Source organism: Carcharodon carcharias, chromosome 6 (assembly GCF_017639515.1).
Source record: "Carcharodon carcharias isolate sCarCar2 chromosome 6, sCarCar2.pri, whole genome shotgun sequence".
In the NCBI taxonomy this organism is placed as follows: domain Eukaryota; kingdom Metazoa; phylum Chordata; class Chondrichthyes; order Lamniformes; family Lamnidae; genus Carcharodon; species Carcharodon carcharias.
The window spans coordinates 176,938,080-176,963,610 of NC_054472.1; the positions used below are offsets into that span (position 1 = coordinate 176,938,080).

Genomic DNA, 25,531 nt, shown 5'->3' on the forward strand with positions numbered 1-25,531 from the left:
TCAAACATGTCCACTGTGTCACATGAGATGGGACATGTTTTTATTTATATGACAAATTTTAAATTTTTGAATAAAAACTTTAGGAAACCTCATCCCGCTCGTGGTTTCCTAAAAAACGTGAAGGCCGATTGGCCTTTTCGCCTGCCCGCCAATCTTAAGGTTGGACAGGCAGCGATTACAATAACCTTGATGAGATCCTGAATGGCCTTAATGGGCCGTTTACATATCGGCGGGCGCACAGCCGACTCCAGTGCGTGCCTGCCGAATGAAACATCGCAACTCAGCACAATGACGTCGGGATGCACGCCTGGCGTCATCACGCGTCATTTTACGTGTCGGCTTGTCGGGCCTGCCCCTGCCCGCCAACTGAAAAATTCTGCCCATGGTTACAAGGAGATCAAAGTTGGGAACTAAATATTCAGGTGTATGTGACTTATTGAAAGGACAGGCAGGAAGGAAAGGGTGGTGGGGTAGCTTTAGCTTTGTTAGTACGAAATGGAATAAGTACGATAGCAAGAAATGATCTTGGATCGGAAGATGTAGATTCCATATGGATGGAGGTAAGAAATAAGAATGGGAAGAAGACACGTGGAAGCAGTTCATAGGCCCCCTAACAGTAGCTATGCTGTAGGACAGAGAATAAATCAGGAAATAATGAGAGCATGTAAAAAAGGTAGTACATTAATCATGGGTGACTTTAATCTTCATGTAGATTGGGAAAATCAAATTGGCAGAGATAGCCATGAGCAAGAATTCATAGAATGTATTTGGGACAGTTTCCTAGAAGAATATGTTGTGGATCCATCCAGGGACAAGGCTATTTTGGATCCGGTAATGTGTAATGAGGCAGGTTTAATAAATTATCTCAGGGCAAAAGATCCCGTAGGCAACAGTGACCATAACATGGTAGAATTTAGCATTCAGTTTGAGAGTGAGAAACTTGAATCGGAAACAGCCGTGCTAAACTTAAATAAACGTAATTACAATGGAATGAAGGCAGAGTTGGCTGGAGTGGACTGGGAAAGGAGTTCAGCAGAAAAGACGGTTGGTGAACAATGGCAGACATTTAAGAAAATAGTTCATGATTATCAACAAAGATTGAGAAAGACGGATTCTAGGCAGGAGCTAAACCAACCATGGTTAACCAATGAAGTCAAAGATAGTATCAAATTGAAAGAAAAAACACACAATGTTGCAAAGATTAGCGATAAACCTGAGGATTGGGAAAGTTTTAAAAACAAAAGATGACCAAAAAATAATAAAGAGGGAGAAAATAAACGTTGAGGGTAAACTAGCAAGTAACATAAAAATGGATAGTAAGAGCTTCTTTAAATATATAAAAAGGAAGAGAGAGGCCAAAGTGAACATAGGCCCCTTAGAGAATGAGGCTGGGGAAATCATAATGGGGAACCACGAAATGAGGAGTTGAATAAATACTTTGCATCAGTCTTCACAGTAGAAGACACTAATAGCATTCCAAAAATATTAAATAATCAAGGGGCAAAAGTGGTGGGGGGTGCAATAAATACAATAACTACCACTAGAGAAATGTACTAGGGAAACTAATGGGTCTAAAAGCCAACAAGTCTCCTTGGCCTAATGGGTTGCACCCTAGGATATTAAAGGAAGTAGCTACAGAGATAGTGGATGCACTGGTAGTAATCTTCCAAGAATCCTCAGATTCTGGAAAAGTCCCAGAGGATTGGAAAACTGCTAATATCACACCCTCATTCAAAAAGGTAGGGAGACAAAAAACAGGTAACTATAGGTCAGTTAGTTCAACATCTGTCATTGGGAAAATATTGGTTTATTATAAAGGATGTAATAGCAGAGCATTTAGAAATGCATAATATAATCAAGCAGAGTGAGCATGGCTTCATGAAGGGGAAATCATGCCTGACAAATTTATTAGATTTCTTGGAGGAGGCAGCAAGCAGGATAGATAAAGGGGAACCAGTAGATGTAATATATTTGGATTTCCAAAAGGCATTTGATAAGGTATCGCACATAAAGATACCTAATAAGATACGAGCCCATTGTGTTAGGGGTAGCATATTAGCATGGATAGAGGATTGGCTAACCAATAGAAGACAGAGAGTTGGGATGAAGGGAACGTTTTCAGGATCGGAACCTGTAACTGGTGGAGTGCCGCAGGGATCAGTGCTGGGGCTACAATTATTTCAAATATATATTAATAACTTGGATGAGGGAAGTGAATATATTATCGCCAAGTTTGCAGACACAAAAATAATCGGGAAGGCAAGTGGTGAGGATGACACAAAGAGTCTACAGAGGGATATAGACAGGTGAAGTGAGTGGGCAAAAAATTGGCAGGTGGAATCTAATGTGGGTAAATGTGAGGTTATGCACTTTGGCAGGAAGAATAGAGGAGCTGAATATTATTTAAATGGAGAAAGACTGCAGAAAGCTGCGGCACAGTGGTATTTGGGGGTCCTCGTGCATGAATCACTAAAAGCTAGCATACAGGTTCAGCAAATAATAGGGAAAGCAAATAGAATGTCGGCCTTTATTTCAAAGGGAATGGAGTATAAAAATAGGGATGTCTTGCTAAAACTCTACAAGGCACTGCTAGACAACACCTAGAATACTGTGAACAATTTTTGTCCCCTTATCTAAGGAAAGATATACTGGCATTGGAGGCAATCCAGAGAAGGTTCACTAGGTTGATTCTGGTTATGGAGGGATTTTCTTATGAGGAGAGGTTGAATAGGTTGGGCCTTTACTCATTGGAGTTTAGAAGAATGAGAGGTGACCTTATTGAAACATATAAGATTCTTAGGGGGCTTGACAGGGTAGATGCTGAGAGGTTGTTTCCCCTTGTGAGAGAGCCTAGGACCAGAGGGCATAATCTCAGGTTAAGGGGTCACCCATTTAAGAGAGATGAGGAGGAATTTCTTCTTTCAGATGGTAGTGAATCTGTGGAGTTCTTCACCACAGAGGGCTGTAGAGGCTGGGTCATTAAATGTATTCAAGGTTGGGATAGACAGATTTTTAATTGGTAAGGGAATCAAGGCTCATGGGGAAAAGGCAGGAAAGTGGAGTTGAGGATTATCAGATCAGCCATGATCTCATTGAATGGTGGAGCAGACTCGATGGGCCAAATGGCCTACTTCTGCACCTATGTTTTATGGAAACACTGTCTTCAAACAAGACTAAAGCTGATACTTCTTAATTTGGAAGGGAAGGTGGGGAAAAGTCAAGGGAACCAAAAAGCAACTCATGGATTTGCATAGTCGTGAGCGACAATTTACGATTGGAGAAGCAGTATATGTAAGGAATTTCGGCACCGGACGCAAGTGGTTACCTGGTGAAGTATGCTCTGTGACTGGACCATTGTTGTACCATGTGGAAGTGGAGGGCCGGATCACCCATCTGCATGTAGATCATTTAAGAAGAAGGGAAACACCCCCAAAAATGATGTTGGATCTGTGACCATTGCTGAACCTGTGGTTCCTGTTGAAGTTGCTCAACCAAGGATAAACATGCCCGATGTCTCTGTCAGAGCAGATGACACTGAGCTTCCTGTGTCTAATGAGGTACTTGATGCTAATGCAGCTCCAGAGAATGTGGTTCCTGTCAAAGAATTGGAAGCCGTGGAGCTCCGGTGTTCCACACGGATCAGGAAACCACCTGAAAGACTGAGCTTGTAATTTTATGACCTGTGTAAATATTGAAATGTCATGAAATAAATATCCTTGTAAATACAAAATGTACAGGAAAGTTAAAGGGGGAGGAATGTAGTAATTATAGTTTTGATAAACATAGGACTGTAGCTTTAAGAATAATCCTATGTTGTAAGATCACATGATCTGTGTAAACCAATGGGTTTGCAGCACGGGGAACCTTTAGAAGAGAGTTCTTTTTTAGTTACAGGGCAGAATTTTCCCTCGTCGGGTGGGTGCATGCCCGACCTGAACAGGAGAAAAATAGTGCGTGATGACATTGGGCAAGTGTCCCTACATCATTGCACAATCGCACAATATTTCGGTTGGTGGGCACGCATGAGAGGCGGCAGTGTGCCCGCCGACAATTAAGAGGGCTATTAAGGCTCTTAATCAATTAAATGAATTGAATTTTTTGGTGCCCGTCCAACCTTACAGTTGGTGGTAGTGAATAGGCCAAGTGGACTTTAAAATTTTGTGAAACCTCATCCACAGGTGGGATGAGGTTTCAACCATTGATTAAAAAACGACTTTTAAAACTCATTTTTAACATGTCCCTGCTCTCAGTGACAGAGCCACATGAGGGGACACGTTTTCCTTATTTATCTAGTCTTTATTGTTCATGTCAGAAATCTTCAACTTCCTAAGGCAGCACCGTGCCTTCAGGGAGCTTTCAGCAAGCGCAACCCCCACACATGCGCTGACTTTAAGGCTTGCCCTCCTCTGCACCCCACACCCTTACCCAGGCAGTGCTGAGCGTTTCTGTGCACGATTCACGCTGGCTGCCCGCTAATTGGCCAGCCAGTGTTAAATCGCAGGGGGGGCCCGATCGCGGGCGGTGGTCGGTTTTGTGGCTGCTCCCGGGCCTGCCCTGCAGGCCTGCCTGATGAGGCAAGAATCCTGTCCATAGAGTTCGATGCACACATGTAGTTGCTGCTGCTGTCTTGTAAATAAAAGTTCAGTGTTTCCACCAAGAAAACTTGCCTGGAAAATCAACTCTATAACAGTTGCGTACTTGTTTTTACAAAACATATATATGACCAAAATTACCAGAATAATTTACATGCTAAAAAATTTTCCTTAATACCAATATGTGTTCAACAAAAATATCATCATTTGAAAAGAAGTAATGAAAAGAACAATATTTTTCTTCTTCCTACATACTTACAATTAATCTCTCTGCTTCTTTCTCTTTCTGTTCTTCCATTTCCATCAGCCTGGCTCTGCTCTCTCGACATCTCTGACTGTGTCAACCCTGAACTTTGATTTTGACTACCAATTCCACTTAATGATGAAGAGTTCTGATGAAGAGTCATACGGACTCGAAAGGTTAACTCTGTCTTCCTTTCTACAGATGCTGTCAGACCTGCTGAGTTTGTCCAGCAATTTTTGTTTCTGTTTCAGATTTCCAGCATCCGCAGTATTTTGCTTTTATTTGCACTTAATGGTTGGGACTGTGACATTGATTGATTTCCATAATTAAAGAACCTGACTCATTTTGCTGTGCTTGTGGATTCTGTGATACTGGCAAATCTTTCAGTTTTGTTGTAACTTTCACTGTCTTTCTGATTTTCACTTAGGACTGTAGGAGGAATGTTAACTTTAGGAGTTTTCTCAGGCTCTCCCTTTGTCAGATTTCCTCTTTCGAGCAAATGATCTACTGATAGATCCAGTCTTCACTAGATATTTGATTTCACCTAGACTCTTTACAACAATTCCAATCACATACTTCTCTTTATCACTTTGGTGGTTTTTCACCATGACTTTCTGACCAACACTGAATTCTCTGGGCAGAATTTTCAGCCTGTCGGGTGGGTGAGCCTGACCCAATCACCGGCGGGCGGGGAGCTGATCCCCGCCGGAGAAGCGGACGGCACCGCCATTTTACGTGGGTGAGCCAATTAAGGCCCGACTAGCGTGATGTTCGGCAGGAATTGTGTGGGCCGGGTAGGATTTCCCAAAAGCGAGAGTGCGCTCTTTCGCGCATGCGCACCCAAGAGTGCACATCTCCCTGAGACTAAGTGCAGCCTCAGGGAGATCGCTGACACTTTGAAAAAGATTAAAAATTAGAAAAAAAAATTCCCTAACATGTCACCCTCATGTGGCAATGTCACATGAGATGGGACATTGTCACAATTTACAATATAACTTTATTAAACTTTTTAAAACCCTGCATGAAACCTCATCTTGTCATTGGATGAATTTTCATATTTTATCTATTGCCCGCCAGGGCTCCTGGTCTGCCCACCAACCTCAAGGTTAGACGGGCACGTCCTTTAATTGTTTAAATGTCCTCAATTGGCCATTGACAGGTCGGCGGGCCTGCAGCTGATTTTGCTGTGCCCCCGCCTTCCTGAAAATTTAAATGGAGCGGGATGACGTTGGAGTTTCCTCCTGACATTATTCTGTGTCGGCAAGCGGGCCCCACCCCCTGCTCGCTGATGTCAAAATTCTGCTGTCTAAGTTTCATACCTCGTGCATCATGACTCATTATTACTTTGTATTGTTTTTCTCTTACTTTGCTATTGGCACCAAGCTTAAGCGATTAAACCTTGTCCTAGGAGTGTGTTTACACATTAATTCGTAAGGTGAGCAACCTGTTGCAGACTGCGGGGCTATTTTGTAAGAGAACAGGAAATTATCTAGCCTGTGTTGAAGAGATACATGGAAATTACTGCCCAGCTTGTCACCTAGTAAATACTTCTGCAAAGACCTCTTCACAATCTGTACTACTTCTTTCTGCAGTGCCATTCAATGCTGGGTGTTCTGGTGATATTTGGGTGTGTTTGACTCCATTCTTACTCAGGAATATTTCAAACTGTTCTGACGTAAACAGTTGACTGTTATCTTACACCAACATTTCTGGCAACCAATAAATTGCAAGCTAATTTTCAGAATCTCAATACTTTTACCATTTGTGGTATTGGGCACAGATTCAACATTTACCCACTTCCATTCATTATCGAGCAACACAAAGTACTCGTTCTCTTCCACTTCAAAGAAATCTACATGTTCTCGTTCCCACGGTTTTCTTGTGTTTGACCATGGAATGAAAGGAACCTTGGTTGAACCATTTCCCATTCTGAGGCACTCTTCACAACTTCTCACCAACTCTTCAATATCTCTACCTATCTTTTGGGTACCAAAAATCACTTCTTGCTACTGCCTTCAAACAGAGTATCCCTGCGTGCTCTTGATGAAGTTCCTTTAACAATCTGTCTCTGAGCCTTGGAGGAATAATGAATCTTAAACCCCAAAGGAGACAGCCTTGATCTACACTCAGTTCATTTCTACGTGTGAACTACTCCTGCAATTTCTCATCACCACCCTCTTTAATCCAGCCATTCATGACATAATTGGGCAATTTACTGAGTGTGATGCTCAGTCAATGATGCTCAGTTGAGATATCCTTGAGAGTTTCTGCACTAATTTCTCTAGCAGACACTGGAATGTCATTTATGGATGTAAAGTAACTTACAGGTAATTCAGTGGCTAGAAATGAATCAGTCTTCATGGGAAATCCTGAAAGAATGTCTACATTTGCATGTTCTGATTTACTGAATTACGATTTTTAAATCATATGGCTGGGCCATCAAAATTAATGCTCATCTCTGAAGCTGTGCTGCCGCTGGAGATGGCACTTCCTTCCTTGATCCAAATGTGATCATAAGGGCCACCTCAAAAGCATCTGGCTCCATCACGTTTACTTTAACTTCATCTCCTAGTTTATTTACTTTTAGTCAGCGGAGAACCTTCATTTGTAATTACTCTTTGTTAGGGTCAAGAGCAATTAGGGATGGGTAATAAATGCTGGCCTGGCCAGCAACTCACATCCTGTAAATGAATCAAAAAAAGATTTCCCCCCATTGTCTCCAAATATGCCTTCAGGGCTATTTTTCTCCTTATGTACTGTTGTGACTCATTGAGCAATTTGAAAGATTGTTCCATGTTCAGATACACAAACTTCCTCAAACTCAACTCTAGGTGTTCCAAAAATATGTCACAATGGTCTTCAGCCCTTAATTCCTCAAATGAAATGTAAAAGAAATAAAAGCAAAGAACTGCGGAAGCTGGAAATCCAAAACAAAAACAAAAACAGAAAAACTCAGCAGGTCTTGCGGCATCGGTGGAGAAGAGTATACTTGATGTTTCGAGTCCTCATGACCCTTCAACAGAACTAAGTAAAATTAGGAAAGGGATAAAAGAAAATACCATCCCAGCCTCATCACCATCTTTCTGTTGTGTATTGCATTGAGAATGTGGCTTCACAGTAGATAGCCATTATTGAACTTAAGGTTGGCTGGAGCTGTCAACCTCTGAAACTGCATAGCTTCACCTGACTGGTGCTAGTTTCCTCCCCACCACTCTCTTGAAGTTGCTGCTGCTGTCTTGTAAATAAAGTTCAATGTTTCCACCAAGAAAATTTGCCTAGAAAATCAACTCTATAACAGTTGCGTACTTGTTTTTACAGAACATATATATGACCAAAATTACCAGAATAATTTACATACTAAAATATTTTCCCTAATATCAACAAAAATATCATCATTTGACGATGAAGTAATGAACAGAACAATATTTTTCTTCTTCCTACATACTTTCAATTAATCTCTCTGCTTTTTGCTCTTTCTGATCTTCCATTTCCATCAGCCTGGCTCTGCTCTCTCGACATCTCTGACTGTGTTAATCCTGAACTTTGACTACCAATTCCACTTAATGATGAAGAGTTCTGATGAAGAGTCATCCGTCTCGAAAGATTAACTCTGTCTTCCTTTCCACAGATGCTGTCAGACCTGCTGAGTTTGTCCAGCAATTTTTGTTTTTGTTTCAGATTTATCAGAATCCGCAGTATTTTGCTTTTATTTCTAATTAATGGTTGGGACTGTGACATTGATTGATTTCCATAATTAAAGAACCTGACTCTTTTTGCTGTGCTTGTGGATTCTGTGATGCTGGCAAATCTTCCAGTTTTGTTGTGATGTTCACTGTCTTTTTGATTTTCACTTAGGACTGTAAGAGGAATGTTAATTTTAAGAGTTTTCTCAGGCTCTCCCTTTGTCAGATTTCCTCTTTCGAGCAAAGGATGTATTGATAGATCCAGTCTTTACTAGATATTTGATTTCACGTAGACTCTTTACAACAATTCTAATCACATACTTCTCTTTATCACTTTGGTGGTTTTTCACCATGACTTTCTGACCAACACTGAACTCTCTGGGCAGAATTTTCAGCCTGTCGGGGGGCGGGGAGCCTATCCCCGCCAGAGAAGCGGGCCGTCCGCCATTTAAAGTGGGCGGGCCAATTAAGGCCCGACCAGCGTGATGTCCGGCGGGAAGTGCTATGCGCTTCCTGTGCGCGTGGGGGAGCGGGGAGATTCCCTAAAAGCAAGAGTGCACTCTTTCGTGCATGCGCACAAAAGAGCGTACCTCTCTCTGAGGCTAAGTACAGCCTCAGGGAGACTGCTTCCACTTTAAAAAAGAGTAAAAATTAGAAAACACATATTCCCTAACATGTCACATGAGATACGTCATGTTCTTAATTTACATTATAATTTAAATAAACTTTTTAAAACCCTGCATGAAACCTCACCCTGCCGTTGGATGAGGTTTCATGTTTTATCTATTGCCCGCTGGGGCTCCTGGCCTGCCGTCTTTTAATTGTTTAAATGATCCTGTCAATGGCCTCAATTGGCCATTGACAGGTTGGCGGGCCTGCAGCTGATTTTGCTGTGCCCCCACCTTCCTGAAAATTTAAATGGGGCGGGATGACGTTGGGGGTTCTGTCCACTGTCACCCCACGTCGGTGAGCGGGCCCCACCCCCTGGTCACCGATGGCAAAATTCTGCTGTCTAAGTTTCATGCCTCGCGCATCATGACTCATTAGTACTTTGTCTTGCTTTTCTCTTACTTTGCTATTGGCACCAAGCTTAAGCGATTAAACCTTGTCCTAGGAGTGTGTTTACACATTAATTTGTAAGGTGAGCAACCTGTTGCAGACTGTGGGGCTATTTTGTAAGAGAACAGGAAATTGTCAAGCCTGTGTCGAAGCGAAACATGGAAATTACTGCTTAGCATGTCACCTAGTAAATACTTCTGCAAAGACCTCTTCACAATCTGTACTACTTCTTTCTGCAGTGCCATTCAATGCTGGGTGTTCTGGTGATATTTGGGTGTGTTTGACTCCATTCTTACTCAGGAATATTTCAGACTGTTCTGATGTAAACAGTTGACTGTTATCTGACACCAACATCTCTGGCAACCCATAAATTGCAAGCTAATTCTCAGAATCTCAAAACTTTTACTATTTGTGGTATTGGGCACAGATTCAACATTTACCCACTTCCATTCGTTATCGAGCAAAACAAAGTACCAATGTACTCTTTCTCTTCCACTTCAAAGAATTCAACATGTTCTCGTTCCCATGGTTTTCTTGTGTTTGACCATGGAATGAAAGGAACCTTGGTTGAACCATTTCTCATTCTGAGGCACTCTTCACAACTTCTCACCAACTCTTCAATATCTCTACCTCTCTTTGGGTACTAAAAATCGCTTCTTGCTACTGCCTTCAAACAGACTATCCCTGTGTGCTCTTGATGAAGTTCCTTTAACAATCTGTCTCTGAGCCTTGGTGGAATAATAAGGAGACAGCCTTGATCTACACTCAGCTCATTTCTACTTGTGAACTACTCCTGCAATTTCTCATCACCACCCTCTTTAATCCAGCCATTCATGACATAATTGGGCAATTTACTGAGCGTGATGCTCAGTCAATGATGCTCAGTTGTGATATTCTTGAGAGTGTCTTCACTAATTTCTCTGGCAGACACTGGAATGTCATTTATGGATGTAAAGTAATTTACAGGTAATTCAGTGGCTAGAAATGAATCAGTCTTCAGGGGAAATCCCGAAAGAATGTCTACATTTGAATGTTCTGATTTACTGAATTACGATTTTTAAATCATACGGCTGGGCCATCAAAATCAATGCTCATCTCTGAAGCTGTGCTGCCGCTAGAGATGGCACTCCCTTCCTTGATCCAAATGTGATCATAAAGGGCCACTTCAAAAGCATCTGGCTCCATCACATTTACTTTACCTTCATCTCCTAGTTTATTTACTTTTAGTCAACGCTCACATCCCGTGAATGAATCAAAAAAAAGATTTCCCCCTATTGTCTCCAAATATGCCTTCAGGGCTATTTTTCTCCTTATGTACTGTTGTGACTCATTGTGTATCTGAACATGGAACAGTCTTCCAAATTGCTCAAACTTCCTCAAACTCAACTCTAGGTGTTCCAAAAATGTGTCACAATGTTCTTCAGCCCTTAATTTCTCAAATGAAATGTCAAAGAAAATTCCATCCCAGCCTCATTACCATCTTTCTGTTGCGTGTTGCACTGAGAATGTGGCTTTACAGTAGGTAGCCATTATTGAACAACTTTATTTACACCACATGGACTGCAGCAGTTCAAAAATGCAGCTTACCACCACCTTCCCAAGGGCAATTAGGCATGGGTAATAAATGCTGACCTAGTCAGCAACGTCCACGTCCCATGAATGAATTTTTAAAAAATCTCCTCCACAGAGAAGGTAATATAACAAAATGCTCAGCTATTACAATATGTTACACTTTGCCTTTTCTATTTCTGACCTGGAAGTCTTTGGTGTTGACACTTGTGCTGGATTTAATGGCTGCTGTGGTGGTGGTGGCCCTGTGCACTGGCCAGAAAGCTGGAGGCAAACCCATCATGGCCATTTTTGATAGCCCCAATATGATTGCATGGCAGTCAGGTATTTAAGGGCAGAGGCTCCGCCTGCAGGAGCTGCTGGCCATTCAGAGAGTTGGCAAGTCTTCAGTCCCAGCTGTATCACCAGGTGTGGTGGCAACTGCTGGTACTGCAGCTAACCTGGGCCAGCAGCAATGGATGATTTTCTGGAATGGAGGTAAGGTAGTGGGGCTTGCTGAGACTAGGTAGGCAGGTCCCGGCAACAGGCAGGGATGTTTGTTGTGGAGAGCAGGATTTTTATTTCAGTGCTACCACACCCTTGTCAGTACTTAGCCATTCTGGATCACAGGGTGCCTGGTTAGGAGGAGAAACAGCCGGGTTTGACTGGGTGGCCCACAACCACCCCCCCCCCCCACCCACGTGGCATACTGCCCTTACCAGTGTCGGTGGACGACAAGGCCCACGAGTTAATTGGCCATTTGATGGCCTCAATTGGCCTCCAGACCGGAAGGAAGGCTGTCCTTGTCCTTCCCCATCCCTAACTTAATTGAGCTCTTCGCTCTTTACCTTCCCTCACAATTCTACGGTCCTCAGCACCTCCTACCCTGCTCTTGTATGTGGAATTAAATTCCACCCTTTATTTCAGCATGTGCAAAAGTATTTTATTTCCAGCATTGACTTGACTCCCCCTGTTGGGCATACAGATAGAATCGTCGAATCCTACTGCACTGAAGGAGGCCATTCCACCCATTTTTTCTGTGCCAGCTCTTTTGAAAGTGCTATCCAGTTAGTCTGACTCTGTCTTGCTTTTTCCTCATATCCCTGCAAATGTTTTCACCTTCAAGAATATATCCAATTTTCCTTTGAAAATTGCTAATTGAATCTTGCTCCACCACCCTATGAGATAGGATCATCCAGTAAAAAACAAAACCCTGCTCAAATGGTGTGATTGAGAAATGTGTAAATTTTTTCTATATGAATCATAATGTCAGATATTTTCTGAAAAGAAAAATTATTATTGTTCTGATTATTACTTTCCTAACAGCTTGTTCACTTCAAATTCTTTTGACGCTGTTGGGGATGATGCCTTCCTCGGTCTTTCTCAACTTGAGTACCTGTAAGTAATCTAGACATGTTCATGCTGCGTAATATTGACTATGATTAATATGTGAGTACTGAAACACTAATCTTCCACCTAGGTTTGTAGAAAACAACAAAATCCAGTCCATCTCAAGGTATGCTTTTCGAGGGCTCAAGTCTCTAATTCACTTGTAAGTATATCCTCTCTTACTCGACATAACCTATACATTTAACATAGCATATGACCCCCATACCTTAACTACAAATTTTCTGAAGGAAAAGTAGTAAACAATTATGAAATCGTAATGAAAGCCAATAATGTCTTTTTGTGTTGTGCTGAATCCATGTATTTGATAGCATCCTATCTAAATAGTCCCATCGCTTCTTAGATTGTGCCTACAATTTATTGCCTATAACCCTGTATGTGAACCACCATCTACTTTCATGCGACTGCTTTGCATTTCTAATTTCCCTGTTTACATTCCTTTCAATTTTTAAAATATTTCAGTTCCAGCAACCCCTTATCTAGCACATGCTTTTTCAATGCCTATCAGTGCGGTGGATGTGGAATAGATGAATGATTTCAAAAGGAAATGGGATGGGCACTTGAGGGAAATACATTTACAGGGCTACAATGGTAGAGTGGGGGAATGGGACGGGTTTGACTGCTCTACAGAGAGCTGGCATTGACTCGATGGGCTGAATGGCTTCCTTCTGTGTTCTATGATCTGTATTATATAAGCTGTAATGTAGACAGGATACAATATAAAAACTTAATACAATACTCATGACAATATAAAATGTTATCTAAATGTTACACAAATTACATAGAACTTACAGCGCAGAAACAGGCCATTTGACCCAGCCACTCTCTGCCAGTGTTTATACTCCAAATAGAGTCATGAGATCAGTTAGTGCTGTTGGCTGGAGTATAATGCAGAATGATGCCAATGGTGCAGGTTCAATCCCTGTGCTGGTTGTGGTAGTTCATGAAGGTCCACCTCTTGTCTTGCCCATGCTTGAATTGCTCATTCAGAGAGCTGTGGAGACATGATGGGCTGAATGGCTCCTTCTATGCTGCAATAATTCTGTGATATAACCAATTGTCTCTCTGTAATAGAAAGATAAGCCTTTGGTCCTTTGTGGACTTTGGCTAGTTACTTCCTTAGATTTATAGAGTCATTTATGGCACAGAAAGAGGCCATTTGGTCCAATGAGTACATGCTGGCTCTCTGCAGAGCAACCCAGTTAGTTCTACTCCTCTGCTCAGTCCCTGTTGTAGCTTTATTTCCTTCAAAGGTCCATCCAATTTCCTTTCGAAATTATTGATTGTTTCCACCCTTGTGGGCAGTGAGTTTCAGGTCATTACTGCTCACTGTGTATAAACGTTCTTCATCACATTCACCCCAATTTCTTGTCCAAAACTTTAAATCTGTATCCCTTAGTCTTTGTACTATCAAATAACGTAAACAGGTTTCCTTGCCTCCCTGTCATAATTTGTACATCTCAATTAAATCTCCCTTCAATCTCCTTTGCTCCAAGAGGAACAATGTCAACCTCTCCAACCTAACCTTGCAACTGAAACACCCCCCATCCCTGGAACCATTCTGATAATTTTTTTTGCACCCTCTCATCCTTCCTAAAGTGTTGCGACCTGCTAATCAAAAGTTTTATAAAGGTTCAGCATACTTGCTTCTGTACTCAACACCATGAACCTTGTCCCACCTTACTTCATCCAACTCCAACAGTATAACTCTCTATTCCTTTATGTACTTAGCTTCCCCTTAAATACATCTGTAGACTTTTTCTTTTATTCTTTCCTGGGATGTGGGCATCGCTGGCAAGGCCATCTTTTGTTGCCCATCGCTAATTGCATTTGAACTGAGTGGCTTGCTAGGTCATTTCAAAAGGCAGTTAAGACTGGGTCTCCAATCACATGTTGGCCAGATCAGGTACAGATTGCCTTAGTGAAGCAGATGGGTTTTTACAATTGATGATAGTTATCATAATCACCATTACTGAGACTAACTTTATATTCCAGATTTTTTAATTGAATTTAAATTCCACCAGCTGCCACGGTGGGATTTGAATCCATGTCCCAGGGCATTAGCTTAGGCATCTGGGTTTCTAACGCAGTGACATTACCACTATGCTACCATCTTCCCATAAAGGCTATTGAAATTGTTCACCTGAAATTTCTATGGTGGTTCTCTGGGAAAGATCGCAGAACATTTGGAGAAATGGCATGGGTGGCTAAAAAAAAATGCCAGTTTATACAATTTTTCTGGAATTTCGACTATTCCACTGCCAAAGTTGTAAAGGGAGATTGGAAAACCCCACATAAATTCTTCCCTCTTGTGATTTAAACCATAATTATATGTGAGTGTTTGTTTTCCAGAGGGAGGCAGGATAATGTGTACCATTACAGGAGGACATTAATACAATTACAGAATGGGTAAATAATCGGCAAATAAAGTTCAACACAGATAAATGTGAAGTAGAATAGGGAAGTGACTGATTACTTGGAAGATGCAAGTCTAGGTGGGATGGCGGAGTACAAATACATCAATAACTAAACGTTATGATACAGATTAGCAAGACCATAAAAACTAGGCTTTATTTCCTCGAGAGACAGAATTGATAATAAGGAAGTTATGTACCTGTAACGATCCTTGGTTAGACCACACTTAGAGTGGTGTGCGCTGTTCTGATTGCCATATTATAAAAAGGATATAGAGGCACTGGAGAGGGTGCAGAGAAGATTTACAAGGAATAGTAACAGAAAGGGGGCCGGATAGCTCATTGGGCCAGAGGGCTAAATGGGGTTCAGAATAACGCCAACAGCACGGGTATGATTCCCATTCCAATTGAGGTAGACTTGGGGCTTGCCTCTTTGCACTGCTCTGTAGTAAAATCACGGCATAAGATGTGGTTCAGCTATACTCAAATAATCTAGGATGCTGCCTGGAGAAGAAGAACATCAGAAATGCATAGGTATACATATCAGGAAAGGATTTACTGGGCTGGGTCTCTATTCTCTTGAAAAAAGAAGAATGAGGGGTAACCTAGGTCTTTAAAATTATTAAAGGTTTTGATAGAGCAGACACAGAGAAAATGTTTTCTTTTGTGGGAAAGAGCATAACCAGATTATAGAGCATTAATTATAAGATAGTCATGAAAAAATCCAACAGGGAATTCAGAAGAAACTTCTTACCCAAAGAATGGTGAAATGTGGAACTTGCTATCAGAGTGGTTAGAGCAAACAGTATAGATGCATTTAAGGGGAAGTTAGACAAATATTTGAGGGAGAAGAGAATTGAGAGTTACGATGATAAACTTAGGTGAAGAAAGATGGATGGAGATGCAGGTTGAGCATAAATGCGGCATGGACTGTTTGGGCTGAATGGCCAGTTTTTGTACTGGCTAATCCTGTTTGTCTGGTTCAACTCGCCTTGGTTTGGAATACAGCCCAGGCTAATAGAATGAAACTCCGGCCCTGGGTCAGTCCGCAATTCTACAGGATTACCACTGGCATCCTGCCATAATTTGGTTGAGATATCAGTGGAAACTACGTGCAAAATGACCATGAATGCCATTTAAGCTATTTCTCTTGGATTTCTGTCAGCGTCCTATTGGAATTACTGTGATAAACATGCAGTATTTCAGGGCCACTACTTCATTTGACTGTAAAAATCCTAAAATTAGCTTTGACAGCTTCAAAAACAGCTCCAAGTGGATGTAAGTTGGCACATGATTCAAGACTACCCACAATTTGGTAGTCTTATTTAGGAGCTTATAAAGCTGACTATTGGAAATAGAAAAAAATTAAGTATCATATAATGGGATTTGGGGTAGGGAGATGAGCTGCACAGAAAATATTCTCTGCAGGAGTGTGCCATTTTAAAATATTAATTTATCTTTCTAAAAAAGACAATTTTGTGGCGTGGTTGTTTTCTTGAGAAATGTTTCCTTACCAGACATTTATCTATCATATGCTGATTCATCATTTTGGTTTCCAGTGAAATTTGTTAAATTGGAACGTAGATCTCAGTACAAAAGGCCAGTGCTTTGCCTCTGGTGCCTTCCTGTCTTATCTGTATTGGATTTATGTACAAGGTTGAAAAGGAAAATGCATAATAGCAGGAATCAGGGCCGAGGTTATTTTACGACGCCAATCTTAGAGGCTTCTCAAGGGAGATAGCAGAGCTCTGTCTCAGTCAAAGGAAATAAATCAGCAATTTGATGCAATTGAGATTTCAAGACCCCTCTCTGGGGCAGTCACAAGCCATGTAGCTTTTGCCCTCTTACCAGTATGTTGGCTGGTATTACATTATGTAATAGATATTCTTAGCAAGTCTAAAGCACTAATCCAATCAGGAGTTTTAAATAGCGCTGCAAACTACAAGGACAATGTGTGAGTAGATAATAATTATCATCTGGATTGTAATTGGATCACTGCCTTATTGAGAGGTATCTTTTTTTAATTGAGCAATCCTGATGTAAGACCAAAGTACAAAGTGCAAAGCACTGCCAAGGTTGAAAAGAATTGGACAGAAAGAGAGATAAATTTAATAGTTAAAATAGGATGATGTCAAGATTGATTTTTTTTTTGATTTATTGGAGGAAGAGAAGACTCAGGCATGTAAAGCATTGTGTATCAAAAACAGAAAATGCTGGAAAAACTCAGCAGGATCTGTGGAGGGAAAAAGGGAGTTAACGTTTCGAGTCCATATGACCCTTCTTCAGCTCTGGACGTGGGCATTGTTGTCCAGGCCAGAACCTTTATTTCCTTTCTCTAATTGTCCTTGAGAAGGTTGTAGTGAGCAGCCTCCTTAAATCACTGCAGTCCATGTGGTGTAGGTAAACCCACAATGCTGTTTGGGAGAGAGTTCCAGGACTTTGACCCAGCGACACTGAAGGAATGGCGATATATTTCCAAGTCAAGATGGTTTGTGGCTTGGAGGGGAACTTCCAGGTGTTGGTGTTCCCAAACGTCAGCTGCCCTTGTCTTTCTAGGTGGAAGAGGTCATGGGTTTGGGAGCTGCTGTCGAAGGAACCTTGGTGAGTTGTTGCAGTACATCTTGTTGATGGTACACATTGCTGCTACTGTGCACCGGTATGGAGGGAGTGGATGTTGGAGGGAGTGAATGCGGTGCCAATAAAGCGGGCTGCTTTGTCCAGGATGGTGTCAAGCTTCTTGAATGTTGATAGAGCTGCACTTATCCAGGCATGTGGAGAATATTTTATCATACTCTTGACTTGTGCCTTGTAGATGGTGGACAAGTTTTGGGGACACAGAATGTGAGTTACTCACTGCAGAATTCCCAGCCTCTGACCTGTTGTTGTAGTCACAGTATTTATGTGGTTGTTCCAGTTCAGTTTCTGGTCAACGGTAACCCCCAGGGTATTGATAGTGGGGGATTCAGTGATGGTAATGTCAGTGAATGTAAAAATGGCATGGTTGGATTCTTTCTTGTTGGTGAGGTTGGCACTTGTGTGGCACGAATGTTATTTGCCACTTGTCAGCTCAAGCTTGAATGCTGTCCAAATCTTGCTGCATATGGGCACAGAGTGCTTCAGTATCTGAGGAGTCACGAATGGTGCTGAACATTGTGCAATCATCAGTGAGCATCCCCACTTCTGACCTTATGATGAATGGAAGGCCATTGATGAAGCAGCTGAAGATGGTTGGGCCAAGTACATTACCCTGAGGGATTCCTGCAGTGATGTCCTGGGACTGAGATGATTGACCTCCAAAAACCACAACCATCTTCCTTTGTGCTAGGTATGACTCCAACCAGTGGAAGGTTTTCCCATTGACTCTGGTTTTGCTAGGGCTCCTTGATGCCACACTTGGTTCAATGTGGCCTTAACGTCAAGGGCAGTCACTCTCACCTCACCCCTTGAGTCCATATTTGGACCAAGGCTGAAATGAGGTCAAGAGCTGGATCGCCCTGGCGGATCCCAAACTGAGTGTCAGTAAGCAGGTTGTATCTGATTAAGTACTGCTTGATAGCACTGTCAATGACCTTTTCCATCACTTTGCTGATGATCGAGAGTAGACTGATGGGGTGTTAATTGGCCGGGTTGGATTTGTCCTTTTTTTGAGTACAGGACATACCTGGGCAGTTTTCCACATTGCTGGGTAGATGACAATATTGTAGATGGACTTGGAGCACAAGTGTTCAGTACTATTTCTGGAATTTTGTCAGAGCCCTTAGCCTTTGCAGATTCCAGTGCCTTCAGCCATTTCTTGATATCACATGGAGTGAATTGAATTGGCTGAAGACTGGTGTCTGTGATGCCGTGGGCCTCTGGAGGAGGCTGAGATGGATCATCCACTTGGCACTTCTGATTGAAGATTGTTGCAACTGCTTCATCCTTGTTTTTTGCACAGATGTGCTGGGCTCCCTCATCATTGAGGATGGGGATAATTGTGGAGATTACTCCTTTAGTGAGTTGTTAAATTGTCCACCACCGTTCATGACTGAATGTGGCAGGACTGTAGAACTTAGATATGATTCGTTGGTTGTGGGATTTCTCAGCTCTGTCTATCGCATGCTGCTTTCGCTATTTGGCAAGTAGTCCTGATGTTGTAGCTTCACCAGGTTGACACCTCATTTTTAGGTATGCTTGGTGCTGCTCCTGGCATGCCCTCCTGCACTCTTCATTGAACCAGGGTTGATCCCTTGGCTTGATGGTAAAGGTAGAGTGGAGGATATGCCGGGCCATGAGGTTACAGATTTGTTCGAGTACAATTCTGCTGCTGTTGATGGCTCACAGCGCCTCATGGATGGCAGTTTTGAGTTGCTAGATCTGTTCAAAATCTATCCCATTTAGCATGGTGGTAGTGGCACACAACATGATGGAGGGTATCCTCAATATGAAGGTGGTGCTTGGTCTCCATAAGGACTGTGTGGTGCTCACTCCTACCAATACTGTTACAGACAGATGCATGTGTGACTGGTAGATTGGTGAGCACAAGGTCAAACAGGTATTTCCCACTTATTGGTTCCCTCACCACCTGCCGCAGACCTAGCCTGGCAGCGATGTCCTTTAGGTCTCAGCCACTCTTGGTGATGGACATTTGAAGTCCCCCACCCAGAGTATATTCTATGCCCTTGCCACCCACAGTGCTTCCTCCAAGTGATGTTCAACATGGAGGAGTACTGATTCATCAGCTGAGGGGGTATGGTAGGTGGTAACCAGCAGGATGTTTCCTTGCCCATGTTTGACCCGATTCCATTAAACTTCGTGGGGTCCAGTGTCGATGTTGAGAATGCTCAGGGCCACTCCCTCCCAATTGTATACCTCTGTGCCACTACCTCTGGTCAGTCTGTCCTGTAGGTGGGACAGGATGGTGACGGTGGTGTCTGGGACATTATCTATAAGGTATGATTCTGTGAGGATGACTATGTCAGGCTGTTGCTTGACTAGTCTGTGAGACAGCTCTTCCAATTTTGGCACAAGTCCCCAGATGTTAGTAAGTATTCAAGTGTTAGTAAGGAGGACTTTGCAGGGTTGACAGGGCTGAGTTTGCACGTGTCATTTCCGGTGCCTAGGTTAGTGCCAGGTGGCCATTCCAGTTTTATTTCATTTTGTAGACTTTGTAGTGGTTTGATACTACCAAGTGGCTTGCTGTACCATTTTAGAGGGAATCAAGAATCAACCACATTGTTGTGAGCCTTCCCTAAAGGGCATTAGTGAACCAGATGGGCTTTTACAGCAATTGACAATGATTTCATGGTCAGTATAGCTGAGGCTAGCTATATAAGTCCGGATTTATTAACTGAATTTCAATTCCACCAGCTGCTGTGGTGTGATTTAGACCCATGTCCCCAGAGCATGAATGTCCACAGGCATTATCACTACACCACCACTTCCACTTTTTGTGTAGTTCCATGGCATCTTTCTACGCACTCCTTGGAAGGCAGACCAGGTTTGTTGTCTCATCCGAAAAATAGCATGTCCAGCAGTGCAGCACTCCCTCGGTACTGCTCTCAAATGTCAGCCAGGATTACGTGCTCAAGTTTTTGATAAATTAGAATGTTATCTGAGAAACATGTTACTTCAACTTGAAAGTAGCATTTGAAAGCTGGATTGATTGCTTATCAGATTCTGATAACACGGAGCATCCATGCCAGTTTAAACATTCCCAGTTTCCCACTTATCATCTCTCCCACCATCTTATAAATGTAATAGAAGTACCAAGCCACTGAACTACATGATATAACACTAGGCAGAAGATTCATAGGACCATGAAGAAATATTATCATAGTTAAAACATGAATTTTGTAAAAAAATTTTGAACGGACAATATATTGAAGTTAAAAGTGTGTCAGAAGTAATATTTATAAATAAGTAGAATAAATTTATTATGTTACCTGCATTTTGAAACAAGTCTCTCTGATTTGCACTCATTAAATTTATATCGATACAATGATGTATCTAACAGATAAGTAGGGCAGTAGGGTTAAAATCAAAGTGATCACGGATTAAACTTTTGTCAATACAAGTTCATTTGAAGCAGGATAAATGACAGTAACTTGATTTCTCCATTTTTGTTTTGACAGAAGCTTGGCAAATAACAACTTGAAGACACTTTCAAAGGATGTATTCAAAGGGCTGGATGCCTTGACTAATGTGTAAGAATGATCTGTAATTCTGATTGTTTACATTGCTGATCTAATGGCATTGTAAGCATTTATGCAAAATAACATACCATAATACTTTAAAAGGCTCTCTGACACATCATAAATTCCAAAACAATGAGGGGGGGTGGGATGCGGTGGGTATCACAAAATGTACTTTCTAGATTATTATTTTAGGACTTTCTGGATTGGTTGTCCATGTTACACCCTATCTGATTTTCTGTTCTACTGTGTAAAATTGGCTGCCAATTCACTGTTGCCTGTTTTGCATCACTGTCGAGGATCAATTCTCACTGTCCTCTCTCATATCATTTGTAGAATGCCTCCTGAATCCACGAGTTTGCAAGTTTTTAGCAATTAAGAGGAGCGCAGTATTTTGGGAGCGTAAACAGGGTGTCAAAAGATTACTGCACAGTCATTTATACTATTTTACTGGGACTCTGACAATTTTGCATCAAAGTTGTAGTGAAAGATCAAGTGAACACCTGTGGAATTCGACCACAACATGTTTTAGACAAGTCTGATTCTGAAAAATAAAAGGTCTGAATATAGAATGTGGTGTGCAAATAAAAACCATACAGTAAATAAAATGGCCATACGGGGAGGCGATGGTGCAGTGGTATTGTTGCAGGACTAGTAATCCAGAGACCCGGGGCAGAACATTGAGCTCAGTGAGTGGGCATGCGCCCGACCCAGCTGAGGATATGATGATGTGCGATGACGTTGGGCAAGTGTCCTGACGTCATTGCATAGTCCTGCGATATTTTGTTCGGCAGGCGCGCACCGGAGTCGGCAACGCGCCCGCTGGCAATCAAAAGGACTATTAAGGTCAATAAAAAGGTAATTAATTTCAAATTTACGCTGCCCGTCCAACCTTACAGTTGGTGGGCAGGTGAAAACGCCAAGCGGACTTTGCACTTTTTAGGAAACCTCATCCATGGGCAGGATGAGATTTCCTGGAGCAAATAAAAATAAAATAAAAATTTCACACTTGAATGAGAAACATGTCCCTGCTCATGACCGAGCCACATGAGGGGACATGTTTCATGACATTTTTATTCTCCTCATTATGTTTTTTAAACAGTGCTTCATCTCCCTGAGACAGCTCTGTGCCTCAGGGAGCTTGAAGCTCTCTTTCGCGCGCATGCGTGAAGTTCGCACTAGGCCTGCCCGCCCTCCTCTCCGCTGAGCGCTGCTGCTCACGTTCCACGCTGGGCGGGCCTTAATTGGCCCACCCGTGTAAAATCATGGTGTGGTGCTGGTCATGGGTGGCGGCTGGTTTCCCGGCTGTACCCCACCGAGCGCCCCCGCCAAGGGCAAAAGTCTGCCCCCAGAGTAATACTCTGAGAATCCAGGTTCAAATTCCTCCATGGCAGATGGTGGAATTTGCATTTAATTTTAAATAATTAATGATGACCATGAAACCATTAGCGATTGTCGTAAAAACCCATCTGGTTCACTAATGTCCTTTAGGGAAGGAAATCTACCGCCCTTACCTGGTCTGGCCTACATGTGACTCCAGACCCCAGCAAAGTGGCTGACTCTTAAATGCCCTCTGAAATGGCCCAATCAGCCATTCTGTTGTATCAAACCACTACAAAGTCTCAAAAAAGGAATGAAACCGGACGGACCACCCGGCATCGACCTAGGCACTGGAAATGACAACGACAAACTCAGCCCTATTCACCTGCAAAGTTCTCCTTACTAACGTGTGGGGACTAGTGCCAAAATTGGGAGAGTTGTCTCACAGACTAGTCAAGCAACAGCCTGACACAGTCATCCACGCAGAATTATACCTTACAGATAATGTCCCAGACACCACCATCACCATCCCTGGGTATGTCCTGTCCCACTGATAGAGGTAGTGGCACAGTGATTTACAGTCGGGAGGGCTTTACCCTGGGAGTCATTGACTCTGGGTCCCATGAAGCTTCATGGCATCAGGTCAAACATGGGCAAGGAAACCTCCTGCTGATTATAATGCACCGCTCTCCCTCAGCCAATGAATCAGTGCTCCTCCAAGCTAAACATCACTTGGAGCAAGCACTGAGGGTGGAAAGGGCGCAGAATGTACTCTGGGTGTACACAAAAAGCAGGACAAATCCAACCCGGCCAATTACCGTCCCATCAGTCTAGTCTCAATCATCAGTAAAGTAATGGAAGAGCTCATCAACAGTGCTATCAAGTGGCACTTGCTTGGGAATAACCTGCTCACTGACGCCCAGTTTGGATTCCACCAAGGCCACTCAGCTCCTGACCTCATTACAGCCTTGGTTCAAACATGGACAAAAGAGCTGAACTCCCAAGATGAGGTGAGAGTGACTGCCCTTGACATCAAGGCCACATTTGACTGAGTGGGGCACTTCACTGTCCATCACCAAGAGCAGCTTGGTAGCACCACTACTGACTGAGCTGGCCAAGTCCTAAAGGACATAGCTGCTAGACTGGGTTTGTGGTAGGTGGCGAGGGAACCAACAAGAGAGAAAAACATACTTAACCTCATCCTCACCAACCCGCCTGTTGTGGATGCATCTGGCCATGACAGTATCGTTTGGAGTGATCATCGCACAGTTGTTGTGGAGATGAAGTCCTGCCTTCACATTGAGGATACCCTCTATTGTATTATGTGACACTATCACCGTGCTAAATGGGATAGATTTCGAACAGATCTAGCAACTCAAGACTGGGAATCCATGAAGCACTGTGGGCCATCAGCAGCAGCAGAATTGTACTCGAACGCAATCTGTAACCTCATGGCCTGGCATATCCTCCACTCCACCACAACCATCAAGCCAGGAGATCAACCCTGGTTCAATGAAAAGTGCAGGAGGGCATGCCAGGAGCAGCACCAGGCATACCTAAAAATGAGGTGTCAACCTGGTGAAGCTATAACACAGGACTACTTGCGTGCCAAACAGCATAAACAGCAAGTGATAGACAAAGCTAAATGATCCCACAACCAATGGATCAGATCCAAACTCTGCAGTCCTGGCACATCCCGTTGCGAATGCTCGTGTACAATTAGACAACTCACCGGAAGAGGAGACTCCACAAATACCCCCACACTCTATGATGGGGCGGTGGGTGGGGGGGGTGCCAGCACATTAGTGCAAAAGACAAGGCTGAAGTGTTTGCTACAATCTTCAGACAGAAGTGCCAAGTGGATGATCCATCTCGGCCTCCTCCAGAGGCCCCCAGCAGCACAGATGCCAGTCTTTAGCTAATTCGATTCATTCCACGTAATATCAAGAACTTGCTCCAGAACTTGCTGCGCCCCTAACCAAGCTGTTCTAGTGCAGTTTCAACAGTGGCATCTACCCGGCAATGTGGAAAATTGCCTAGGTATGTCCTGTACACAAAATGCAGGACAAAGCCAACCCGGCCAATCACCATCCCATCAGTCTACTTTTGATCATCAGTAAAGTAATGGAAGGGGTCATCACTAGTGCTATCAAACGGCATTTGCTTAGCTATAACCTGCTCACTGACGCCCAGTTTGGGTTCTGCCAGGGCCACTCAGCTCCTGACCTCATTACAGCCTTGGTTCAAATATGGACAAAAGAGCTTAAATCCCAAGGTGAGGTGAGAGTGACTGCCCTTGACATCAAGGCCGCATTTGACCGAGTGTGGAATCAAGGAGCCCTAGCAAAACTCGAGTCAATGGGAATCGGGGGAAAACTCTCCACTGGTTGGAGTCATACCTAGCACAAAGGAAGATGGTTGTGGTTGGTGGAGGTCAGTCATCTCAGCTCCAGGACATCACTGCAGGAGTTCCTCATGGTAGTGTCCTCAGCCCAACCATCTTCAGCTGTTTCATCAATGACTTTCCTTCCATCATAAGGTCAGAAGTGGGGATGTTCGCTGATGTTTGCACAATGTTCAGCACCATTCGTGACTCCTCAGATACTGAAGCAGTCCATGTCCAAATGCAGCAAGACCTGGACAATATCCAGGCTTGGGCTGACAAGTGGCAAGTAACATTCGCACCACACAAGTGCCAGGCAATGACAATCTCCAACAAGAGAGAATCTAACCATCGCCCCTTGATGTTTAATGGCATTACAACACTGAATCCCCCACTATCAACATCCTGAGGGTTAACATTGACTAGAAACTGAACTGGACTAGCCATATAAATACTGTGGCTACAAGAGCAATTCAGAGGCTAGGAATCCTGTGATAAGTAACTCACCTCCTGACTCCCCAAAACCTATCCACCATCTACAAGGCACAAGCCAAGAGTGTGATGGAGTATTCCCCACTTGCCTGGATGAGTGCAGCTCCCACAACACTCAAGAAGCTTGACACTCTCCAGGGCAAAGTAACCCGCTTGATTGGCACCACATCCACAAACATTCACTCCCTCTACCACCGACGCAAAGCGGCAGCAGTG

At 43.0% G+C, this 25,531-nt stretch overlaps 1 protein-coding gene across 1 annotated transcript in view; it reads left to right on the forward strand.

Annotated features, from left to right (window-relative positions):
* LOC121278857 (leucine-rich glioma-inactivated protein 1-like) overlaps positions 1-25,531 on the forward strand; it is a 71,079-nt gene that overhangs the window by 31,835 nt on the left and 13,713 nt on the right. Inside the window, exons 6-8 of the mRNA XM_041189314.1 lie at positions 12,453-12,524; positions 12,607-12,678; positions 21,061-21,132. Of these exons, the coding sequence (XP_041045248.1) occupies positions 12,453-12,524; positions 12,607-12,678; positions 21,061-21,132 (216 nt within the window). The remainder of the gene's footprint in view (positions 1-12,452; positions 12,525-12,606; positions 12,679-21,060; positions 21,133-25,531) is intronic.